At 55.3% G+C, this 11,379-nt stretch overlaps 1 protein-coding gene across 1 annotated transcript in view; it reads left to right on the top strand.

Moving 5' to 3' along the window:
• The first annotated feature begins 6,422 nt into the window (after positions 1 to 6,422).
• mmp28 (matrix metallopeptidase 28) overlaps positions 6,423 to 11,379 on the top strand; it is a 196,508-nt gene continuing 191,551 nt past the window's right edge. The window contains exon 1 of the mRNA XM_072469218.1: positions 6,423 to 6,801. Within this exon, the coding sequence (XP_072325319.1) occupies positions 6,655 to 6,801 (147 nt within the window). The 5' untranslated portion in view covers positions 6,423 to 6,654. The remainder of the gene's footprint in view (positions 6,802 to 11,379) is intronic.

The following is an 11,379-nucleotide window of genomic DNA, read 5'->3' as shown; positions in this document are numbered from 1 at the left end:
ACGCCAACCTTCAGAGGTTCCTCCAAAGCGCCCAATCCCTCAACCTCACGTATAACACGGAGAAGTGCGTTTTCCGCGCAACCCGGCTAGCCATCCTCGGCTATGTCGTGGAAAACGGAGTCCAAGGGCCCGACCCCGACCGCATGCGCCCCCTCACGGAACTTCCCCTTCCCCACAGCCTCAAGGCCCTCAAACGATGCCTGGGGCTATTCTCGTACCATGCCCAGTGGGTCCCCAACTATGCGGACAAAGCCCGCCCACTTATCAAAGCCACGATATTCCCCCTGACGGCTAAGGCCCGCTCGGCCTTCAGCCGCATCAAGGTCGATATCACTAAGGCCACAATGCACGTGGTGGATGAGTCCGTCCCCTTCCAGGTAGAGAGCGATGCGTCAGACGTTGCCCTGGCCGCCACCCTCAACCAGGCGGGCAGGCCAGTAGCCTTCTTTTCCTGAACCCTCAACGGCTCCGAGATCCGACACTGTTCTGTCGAGAAGGAAGCTCATGCCATTGTGGAAGCATTGGAGGCACTACCTAGCCGGTAGGAGGTTCACCCTTGTCACCGACCAACAGTCGGTAGCCTTTATGTTTGACAACGCACAACGGGGCAAAATTTAAAATGACAATATCTTGAGGTGGAGGATCGAACTCTCCAGCTACAATTACGATATCAAGTATCGTCCTGGGGAGCTCAACGAGCCCTCAGATGCTCTGTCCCGCGGCACATGCGCCAGCGCGCAAGATGACCGACTTCGGGCTATCCACGATGACCTCTGTTACCCCGGGCACTCGGCTTACCCACTTTATTAAGGCCCGCAACCAGCCCTACTCCATCGAGGAGGTCAGGGCCATGACCAGGGACTGCCACGTCTGCGCAGAGTGCAAACCGCACTTCTATCGGCCAGACAAGGCTCATCTGGTAAAGGCCTCCCGGCCCTTTGAGCGCCTCAGTATTGACTTCAAAGGGACTTCCGGGTGCGGCTATGCAGAGCTAGGTCGCATATTCGGTAGCTCCCGCTTGGAATGGACTTTTGGGCTCTTTTACAGGGCCCCCACGGCATTTGTTTGACATTTCCCGGTGTGGGAAGAAGACTGCAACATTCCCCTGACAGTGTCCCCCAGGAATGTTATGTCTTTTGGCTACCAGACCCGGAAGAAACAGTAAAAGATTTGGCTTTGGCTGCAGGTTTAGACAAAAGCCTCTTCCAGCATGCAGGCGGGGGAAGGGCAAGCTTAAAGCTGCAATCTGACTTGACTCTATCAAAGGTGAATTCTAGCAGCAGAGGGAACAACTGTGAAAAGATCTACCAAGGCCATTGAAGAAGCAGGGACGACGCTTCCGGTGGTGGCCATGGAGGAGTAGGTCACGCATTCGGCAGCTCTCGTCTGGAACTGACTCTCAGACCTTTTTCAGGAGTTTCCATAGACTTTTTAAACGGACCAGAAGTGTAACGGCCAAAGGAGCGGCACTGGAACAACAGGAGAAGCGAGGGAAAGAAAACAAAATGGCGGCGGCCAGGGACAAAGGGGAGCTGCAGGAGTTCATCAAGCGCTGCTTTGAGGAGCAGCGCGAGGAGATGCGCAAGGAGATGTTGGCGCCTATGCTTTCGGCAATTGAGGGACTCAGGATCACCCAGAAGGCCCACGAAGCTAAGATCCAGGAGGTACAGAAAAGAGTCAGTCAGAACGAGGACGAGCTCGTGGGCCTGGCGGTGAGAGTGGAGCAGAATGAGGCGCTACACAAGAGGTGGGCGGGAAGACTCGAAGACCTGGAGAACAGGTCGAGGAGAAAGAATCTGCGAATCCTGGGTCTCCTTGAGGGAGTGGAGGGGGCTGATGCCGGGGCATACGCGAGCATGATGCTCGAGGCGATGATGGGCACGAAGGCCCCTTCGAGGCCGCTGGAGTTGGACGGGGCACATCGGGTGCTGGCGAAGAAGCCCCAGGCAAATGAGCCGCCAAGGGCGATGGTGGTGAGGTTCCACCGGTTCACGGACAGAGAGTGGGTCCTGAGATGGGCCAAGAAGGAGCGGAGCAGTAAGTGGGACAATGCAGAGATCCGAATATACCCGGACTGGAGCACGGAGGTTGCAAAGCGGAGAGCGGGTTTCAACCGGGCCAAAGCGGCGTTGTACCGGAAAGAAGTGAAATTCGGAATGCTGCAGCCAGCGCGGCTGTGGGTCACATACAAGGGCCAACATTATTACTTCGAAACGCCTGAAGAGGCGTGGACCTTTGTACAAGCCGAAAAGTTGGACTCTAACTGAGGGTTTGTGAGGGTGGGGGGGATGTTTTGGGGTTTGATGTGTGATGATTGTGGTATATAGGGGGTCATTCACGCGCAGGAAATGTTACATGGGCTGGGGGAGAGAGACAAGGCCGCGACAGGAGCTGCGCCAGAGGGGGCGGAGCGGGCTTTGGAAAGCGCGGGGTGTTTTCCCGCGCGCGGGAAGAAAGGCGGGAAGGGGAACGAAGGAATGCATATGGATTGGGAGACTCCCATGCGGGGAGGTCAATGGGACGGCGGGGGAAGCCGGGGTCAGCAGGCGTCAGCTGACTTACGGGAGTGACATGGGGGGAGCAAAAAAGCTAGACAGGGGCCTAGCGGGGGGGGGGGGGGGGGGGGGGGGGGGGGAAGGGTAGGGAAAAGGGTTGCTGCTGCACTGGCCGAAAGGGAATGGGACACAGAAGAGGTGGTCAGGACGGGGATCCCCCCTCTGGGGGACTGGAGGGTGAGGGAGGCGTGGACACGGGGCTGGCCCAGAAAAGGAGATGGCTAGTCGGCGGGGCGTGGCGGGGGGGGTGAGAGCCCCTCCAATCCGGCTGATAACGTGGAATGTGAGGGGCCTGAATGGGCCGGTGAAGAGGGCTCGAGTGTTCGCGCACTTAAAGGGACTGAAGGCGGACGTGGCCATGCTCCAAGAGACACACCTGAAGGTGGCGGACCAGGTCAGGATAAGAAAGGGATGGGTAGGACAGGTGTTTCACTCGGGACTGGACGCGAAGAATAGAGGGGTGGCAATATTGGTGGGAAAGCGGGTGTCATTTGAGGCCAAGGCTATTGTAGCGGACAATGGAGGGCGATATGTAATGGTGAGCGGTAGGCTGCAAGGGACGTGGGTGGTGTTGGTAAACGTATACGCCCCGAACTGGGATGATGCAGGATTCATGAAGCACATGTTGGGGCGCATTCCGGACCTGGAGATGGGAGGCCTGATAATGGGAGGGGACTTCAATACAGTGTTGGATCCAGCACTAGACCGCTCCAAATCAAGGACTGGAAAGAGGCCGGCAGCGGCCAGGGTACTTAGGGGGTTTATGGATCAGATGGGGGGAGTGGACCCATGGCGGTTTGCAAGGCCGCAGGCCAGGGAATTTTCTTTCTTCTCCCATGTACACAAAGCCTACTCCCGGATAGATTTCTTTGTTCTGGGTAGGGCGCTCATCCCGAGGGTGGAGGGGACGGAGTATTCGGCTGTAGCCGTTTCGGACCATGCCTCGCACTGGGTGGAACTGGAGCTGGGAGAGGAGAGGGACCAACGCCCATTGTGGCGGCTGGATGTGGGACTGCTGGCGGACGAGGTGGTGTGTGGGAAGGTGAGGGGGTGTATTGAAAGGTACTTGGAGGCCAACGACAACGGGGAGGTGCGGGTGGGGGTGGTATGGGAGGCGTTGAAGGCGGTGATCAGGGGAGAGCTAATTTCCATTAGGGCTCATCGGGAGAAGACAGAGGGTATGGAAAGGGAGAGGTTAGTAGGGGAGATTTTGAGAGTGGACAGGAGATATGCAGAGGCCCCGGAGGAAAGATTACTTGGGGAAAGACGACGGCTCCAGATGGAATTTGACCTGTTGACCACAGGGAAGGCGGAGGCACAGTGGAGGAAAGCGCAGGGGGCGACCTACGAGTATGGGGAAAAGGCTAGTCGGATGCTGGCACACCAGCTCCGTAAGAGGATGGCAGCGCGGGAAATAGGGGAGTCAAAGATGGAAGGGAAGCCACGGTTCGGAGTGAGACGAAAATAAACGAGGTATTCAAGGCCTTTTATGAAGAGCTGTACAGATCCCAGCCCCCAGCGGGGGAAGAGGGGATGAGACGATTCCTAGATCAGCTGAGATTCCCGAGGGTGGAGGAGCAAGAGGTGGCTGGTTTGGGGGCACCAATTGGGTTGGAGGAGCTGAGCAAGGGTTTGGGGAGCATGCAGGCGGAGAAGGCCCCGGGACCGGACGGATTCCCGGTGGAGTTCTACAGGAAGTACGCAGACCTGTTGGCCCCGCTACTGGTGAGGACCTTTAATGAGGCAAGAGAGGAGGGGACCCTGCCCCCGACAATGTCAGAAGCGACAATTTATTTGATCCTAAAGCGGGACAAGGACCCACTGCAATGTGGATCGTACAGGCCGATCTCGCTCCTCAATGTGGATGCAAAGTTGCTGGCAAAAGTGCTGGCCACGAGGATCGAGGACTGTGTCCCGGGGGTAATCCACGAGGACCAGACGGGATTTGTAAAGGGCAGGCAACTAAACACCAATGTGCGGCGGCTCTTAAACGTGATAATGATGCCATCGGAGGAGGGAGAGGCGGAGATAGTGGCAGCTATGGACGCGGAGAAGGCCTTTGACCGAGTAGAGTCGGAGTACCTCTGGGAGGTGCTGCGTAGGTTTTGCTTCGGGGTAGGGTTTCTCAATTGGGTTAAGCTCCTTTACAGAGCCCCGGTGGCGAGTGTAGTGACGAACCGGCGGAGGTCGGAGTACTTTCGACTGTACCGAGGGACGAGGCAGGGGTGCCCCTGTCCCCCCTGTTGTTCGCATTGGTGATCGAACCATTGGCCATGTCATTGAGGGAGTCTAATAAATGGAGGGGGGTGGTCCGAGGGGGAGAAGAGCATCGGATGTCGCTATATGCGGATGATCTGTTGCTGTACGTGGCGGATCCAATGGAGGGGATGGTGGAGGTCATGCAGACTCTAAGGGAGTTTGGGGAGTTTTCGGGCCATCAGCTCAATGTAGGGAAGATTGAGCTCTTTGTATTACAGGCAGGGGACCAAGAAAGAGGGATAGGGGACCTACCGCTGAGGAGGGCGGAGGGGAGCTTTCGGTATCTGGGGATCCAGATAGCCAGGAGTTGGGGGATCCTACATAAACTGAATCTGACGAGGTTGGTGGAGCAAATGGAGGAGGTTTACAAAAGATGGGACATGTTACCGCTCTCGCTGGCGGGTAGAGTGCAGTCGGTCAAAATGGTGGTCCTTCCGAGGTTTCTGTTTGTGTTTCAGTGCCTTCCCATCGTGATCACTAAGGCCTTTTTTAAGAGAGTAGGTAGGAGTATTATGGGGTTTGTGTGGGCTAATAAGACCCCGAGAGTAAGGAGAGGGTTCCTGGAACGCAGTAGGGAACCAGGAGGGTTGGCGCTGCCAAACCTGGGGAGCTACTACTGGGCAGCAAATGTGGCGATGATCCGCAAGTGGGTTAAGAAGGGAGAGGGGGCAGCATGGAAGAGGATGGAGATGGCGTCCTGTAAAGGAACGAGCCTGGGGGCATTGGTGACGGCACCGCTGCCGCTCTCGCCGACAAAGTATACCACGAGCCCAGTGGTGGCGGCAACGCTAAGGATCTGGGGCCAGTGGAGATGGCACCGGGGTGCAATGGGAGCATCGGTGTGGTCCCCGATCAGGGGTAACCACCGGTTTGTCCCGGGGAAGATGGACGGGGGGTTCCAGAGCTGGCAGCGGGCAGGGATTGGAAGAATGGGGGACCTGTTCATTGACGGGACGTTTGTGAGCCTAGGGGCACTGGAGGAGAAGTTTGCGTTACCCCCAGGAAATGCCTTTAGATATATGCAGGTGAGGGCTTTTGTGAGGCGACAGGTGAGGGAATTCCCGTTGCTCCCGGCACAAGAAGTTCAAGATAGGGTGATCTAGGGTGTATGGGTCAGGGAGGGCAAGGTGTCGGAAATACACCAGGAGTTGAAAGAAGAGAGGGAAGCGCTGGTAGAAGAGTTGAAGGGTAAATGGGAAGAGAAGCTGGGGGAAGAGATCGAGGAAGGTCTGTGGGCTGATGCCCTAGGTAGGGTTAATTCACAGTAACTTCATTGCAGTGTTAATGTAAGCCTACTTGTGACAATAAAGAGTATTATTATTATTCCTTCTCGGGCACTGGGATCACTGGTGTATTGTTTTAAATAAAGGGGTACGATTGGATAACCCGCAAAGCCCACCAGGGCACCAATCCTCACATCACCAATGTGCGGTATAACTGCGGTCCACATGAGCTGCACCCTGTTGTCAATGCCGCAGGCACCAACACCGAAGCATTGCCCTTTTAAAAAGGCAGGCTGGGCGGTTACTTGTGGTGCCCGTTAAGCAGCAGCCTGATGGGGTGGTGCTAATGACTGCTCTTGGCTCAGTCTCTCTGATTACACGTCTCCCCGCAGCCAAAACATACACACACACACCCTGTCATTCCGACTGCTTAAACAGTCAATCCCAGAGTTACTGAAAAAAGGACAGGATTCCAGGTGCTCTGAAGGACAGTGTGCAGGTCTCAAACGCTGTTCTCTCTCATTGACTGCACACATCTCTTGAATAGCTAACGCGGTTAGAAATAAACCGACTCCTTTTGGGGGTTCTGTGTGCGTGGTAGCCGAGGGACCCGCAGGATGATTTTGCAAGGTTCACTCCAGCTTCTTCTAACTTTGGAAATACTTGCAGTCGTTTTTCTCCTGTTTACCCCCATTCTGTGTGCACCCGTGGACCAGGACACCGTGAGCAAGGCAGCGGGCAAAGATCAGCGACTAACATCAGTGGTATGTAACCCTCTCGACTCAGTGCAGTCCTATCTGTGTCTTTTTGGGGGCAGGTTCAAGTCTATGGGGTCTTCTAGCCGTCGAGATTCAGCCTCGTGAGGGCTTTAACAGTGAAAGCAGTCTGTGTGGGGTTTCTTGCAAATGTATTTATTTTAATAAAACTTCACTTACGATTCAGAGAGCAGTGGGATGTTGGGTCATTTAATTTATTCAAGGCAGAGTTAGACAGATTTTTGATAGACAAGGGAGTCAAAGATTGTTGGGGGTGGTTGGAGGGTACAGATGGCAAATTGGAGTTGACACCACCAGCAGATGAGCCGCGATCTCAGTGAATGTTGGGAACAGGCTGGATGGGCTGAATGGCCTCCTGTTCCCAAGTCCTATGTTTTGCCACAGATTCGTTTCCCTGACAGCTTAGAACCAATCCTACTACAAGTTTGAGATTCTATCTCATTGTTGGCAGTGCACTGGTTAGCACTACTGCCTCACAGCGCCATTGACCAGGGTTCAATTCCAGCCTCTGGTGACTGGCTGTGTGGAGTTTGCATGTTCTCCCCGTGTCTGCGTGGGTTTCATCCGGATGCTCCGGTTTCCTCCCACAGTCCAAAGATGTGCAGGTTAGGTGGATTGGCCATTCTAAATGGCCCCTTAGTGACCAAATGTGCAGATTAGCTGGGGTTATGAGGATAGGGTGGGGCATAGGTCTAGATAGGGTGCTCAATGGGCCGAATGGCCTCCTTCTGCACTGTAAGGATTCTATAATTCAATGACACTTTTCCATAGTGACCCAGTGTTCGAAATGGAACAAAGAACATGCAGTGCAGAAGGAGGCCATTCGGCCCATCGAGTCTGCACCGATCCACTTAAGCCCTCACTTCCACCCTATCCCCGTAACCCAATAACCCCTCCTAACATTTTTGGTCACTAAGGGCAATTTTACCAATGGCCAATCCACCTAACCTGCACATCTTTGGACTGTGGGAGGAAACCGGAGCACCCGGAGGAAATCCACGCAGACACGGGGAGAACGTGCAGATTCCGCACAGACAGTGACCCAGCGGGGAATCGAACCTGGGACCCTGGCGCTGTGAAGCCACAGTGCTAATCACTTGTGCTACCGTGCTGCCCAAAATGGTTTCCTTTGAAAAAAATGGTACATCAGCCAGGAGTGCAAACCTTGACCTTGTAAAAGTGCATGTAAAACTGGCACTTTGCACCAGTCTGAACGTTTGTGGGTGACATTACCTTTTTATTTGAATGCAGATGTTGTCTGTGGTGGCACAAGTCCTCAGGCCCCTTATACTGAGGACCCTATGGCAGTACAAGTCAGCCCTGATAAGGGAAGTATTACTGCTATAGTGTAATGCCCTGTATGGTCATGACCAACACTTTTGAGTGCTGCACTGCTGTACTACCTTTCCTCCCACAGGCGGAACAGATTTTACTGAGTTTAACCACTAACCTATCCCCGATTCTCTTCAGATATCATTCCGTTTTCACTAAGTCTTTCATCAAAGGTCTTGAAATTATTTTGTTTAATAAACATTTCACAGATGTTTTACTGGTGTTTTGGACACAAGAGAACATTAGAGAGAGCTGAGGAACCATCGTGTACAAGGGTCTTAAGCCCTGCCTAGAATGGCTGATAAAATGATTGAATCATGCAGTACAGGAGGCTGCTTGGCCCATCCCACCTGTACTATCCCTTTCAAATGTTATTCATTAGTCCCACTGTACTGCTTTTCCCCCATTGCTTCGCGAAGTTTTCCTTTTTTGGTGCATGGAATGATAAAATGCTGAGACATTTTGGAAAGTTTACATTGTGGACTTAATTTATACATTGCAGGGTCCGCACAGTAATGTGTGATCTGTGCAGTGAAGGTGGGATGGGGGTGGGGCAGGACAGGGTGGGGAGGGTGGGGGAAGGGGGGGGGTGGCCTCAGGGAGAGGTGAAATTCAGCCATAGTTCCTATTCCTAATCACCATCTAGGGGGACACGAATACAAAAGCAAAATACTGCAGATGCTGGAATTCTGAAATATAATCAGAAAAAGCTGCAAATAGAGAGAATATGTGAGAGGGTGGAAAGAGAAAGAGTGTGTGTGTAATGGGGAGAGAGCCGGGTGTGAGGGGGAGAGAGCGAGTGTGAGGGAGACAGAAGGAGGGAGTGTGAGGGGAGAGTGTGAGGGGGAGAAAGAGAGTGTGAGGGGGAGAAAGAGAGTGTGAGGGGGAGAGAGAGTGTGATGGGGAGAAAGAGAGAATGTGAGATGGAGAGAGAGAGTGTGAGGTGTAGGGCGGGATTCTCCAACCCCCCCCGCCGGGTCGGAGAACTGCCGGGGGGCGGCATGAATCCCGCCTCCGCCGGCTGCCAAAATCTCCGGCGCCGGAGATTTGGCGGGGGCGGCAATCGCGTTGCGCCGGTCGGTGGGCTCCCCCCGGCGATTCTCTGGCCCGCGATGAGCCGATATCCCGCCCCTTCTATGTGGTCCCACCGGCGTAAATTGGAGTTTGTCCCTTACCGGCGGGACCTGGCGGCGTGGGCGGGGTCCTCGGGGGGGGGGGGGTGGGGGGGGGGGCAAATGTGGCCCCGGGGGGGTGCCCCATGGTGGCCTGGCCCGCGATCGGGGCCCACCGATCTGCGGGCGGGCCTGTGCCGTGGGGGCACTCTATTCCTACGCGCCGGCTGTGTAAGCCTCCGCGATGGCCGACGCGAAGTTGAACCCCCCTACCTGCGCTTGCGCGGGGATGACGTCAAAAGCCGCTGATGCTCCTGCGCATGCGCGGACCCGGCGCCGGCCGGCGGAGTCCCTTAGGCCCCGGCTGGCGCGGCACCAAAGGCCTTCCATGCCGGCCGGCGGGGCGTAAACACTCCGGCGCCGGCCGAGGCCTCCGCACCTTTGGGGCGGCCCGATGCCGGAGTGGTTCCCGTCACTCCACTGCGCCGTTTCTGCCCGCCCCGCCGATTCCCGGAGAATCCCGCCCAGAGTGTATGCAGAGGGGGAGAGACTGCGAGGGGGAGAGAGCGAGAGTGTTGTGGGGAGAGAGAGAGTGTGTTGGAGGGAGAGGGAGAGAAAGAGAGAGTGTATGAGAGATGTAGGGAGAGATGGAGAGATAGAGTGTATGCGGGGGACAGAGAGAGTCTGAGGGGCGAGAGTGTGAGGGGGAGAGCGCGAGAGTGTGAGGGGGAGAGAGAGAGAACGTTGGGGGAGAGACTGAGTGTGTTGGAGGGAGAGAGAGTGTAAGGGAGAGAGAGCGAGTGTGAGGGAGAGAGCGAGAGTGGTACGGGGTCAGAGCGGGGGAGAGGGTGAGGGGAAATAGAGGTATAGTGTGTGGGTGTGTGTGTGAGAGACTAGGGGGGTAAGAGAGTGGAGGGTAAGAGAGTGGGGGGGGGGCGAGAGTGCATGGACAGATTGTGCCCATAAGTCTGGCTCACACCCAGCATTAGGGTTCTCATTTTCCCTCTCCCACACATATACTCTCGGCCGCTCTCAGAGAGGGTGAGACTGAGTGAGCTCCCTGAGGAAACGCACTCTCTCTCCCTACACGCTCTAATACTCACTGATTTTTGTGCTCAGCAAGTTGGTTCTTTTCATACCCCAGATTTGTTTTGAAATTCATATTTAATGATGTGCTAAACTTTGTCTTGCTGAAATTTGCTCATCGGCCCCTTAGGTGAGAAACATTTTGAAATGAGCCCCCCCTCCGGCCCCATACGAAAAGGTTGGACATGCCTAGGGGGCAGCACGGTAGCATTGTGGTTAGCACAATTGCTTCACAGCTCCAGGGACCCAGGTTCGATTCCGGCGTGGGTCACTGTCTGTGCGGAGTCTGCACATCCTCCCCGTGTCTGCGTGGGTTTCCTCCGGGTGCTCCGGTTTCCTCCCACAGTACAAAGATGTGCGGGTTAGGTGGATTGGCCATGATAAATTTCCCTTAGTGTCCAAAATTGCCCTTAGTGTTGGGTGGGGTTACTGGGTTATGGGGATAGGGTGGCGGTGTTGACCTTGGGTAGGGTGCTCTTTCCAAGAGCCGGTGCAGACTCGATGGGCCGAATGGCCTCCTTCTGCCCTGTAATTTCTATGATAATCTATGCCCTTTTGTAATATTTTAGCTGCATTTTAATAACCTTCAGTCAGCCCAGGTCAACTATCCTCACCAAAACATTCACTGCTAGTACATCAACAAAGCCAGTCGCAACCAATGATGACAGCTTTTACACTGCGCATGTGTTGGGGTGTGTCTGTGTGGGTGGGGGTGGGGGGGGGGGGGTGGTGTGTGTGTGGGCGTGGGTGGAGGGGTGTGTGTGTGGAGGGGTGTGTGGAGGGGTGTGTGTGTGGAGGGGTGTGTGAGTGGAGGTGTGTGTGTGTGTGTGGAGGTGTGTGTGTGTGTGTGTGTGGAGGGGTGTGTGTGTGTGGAGGGGTGTGTGTGTGTGGAGGGGTGTGTGTGTGTGGAGGGGTGTGTGTGTGTGGAGGGGAGTGTGTGTGTGGAGGGGAGTGTGTGTGTGGAGGGGAGTGTGTGTGTGGAGGGGAGTGTGTGTGTGGAGGGGAGTGTGTGTGTGGAGGGGAGTGTGTGTGTGGA

This window comes from Scyliorhinus torazame, chromosome 12, assembly GCF_047496885.1.
Source record: "Scyliorhinus torazame isolate Kashiwa2021f chromosome 12, sScyTor2.1, whole genome shotgun sequence".
NCBI classification, from domain to species: Eukaryota; Metazoa; Chordata; class Chondrichthyes; order Carcharhiniformes; family Scyliorhinidae; genus Scyliorhinus; species Scyliorhinus torazame.
Note: the sequence above shows the minus strand (reverse complement) of the source record. Positions and strands in the feature narration are given on the sequence as shown.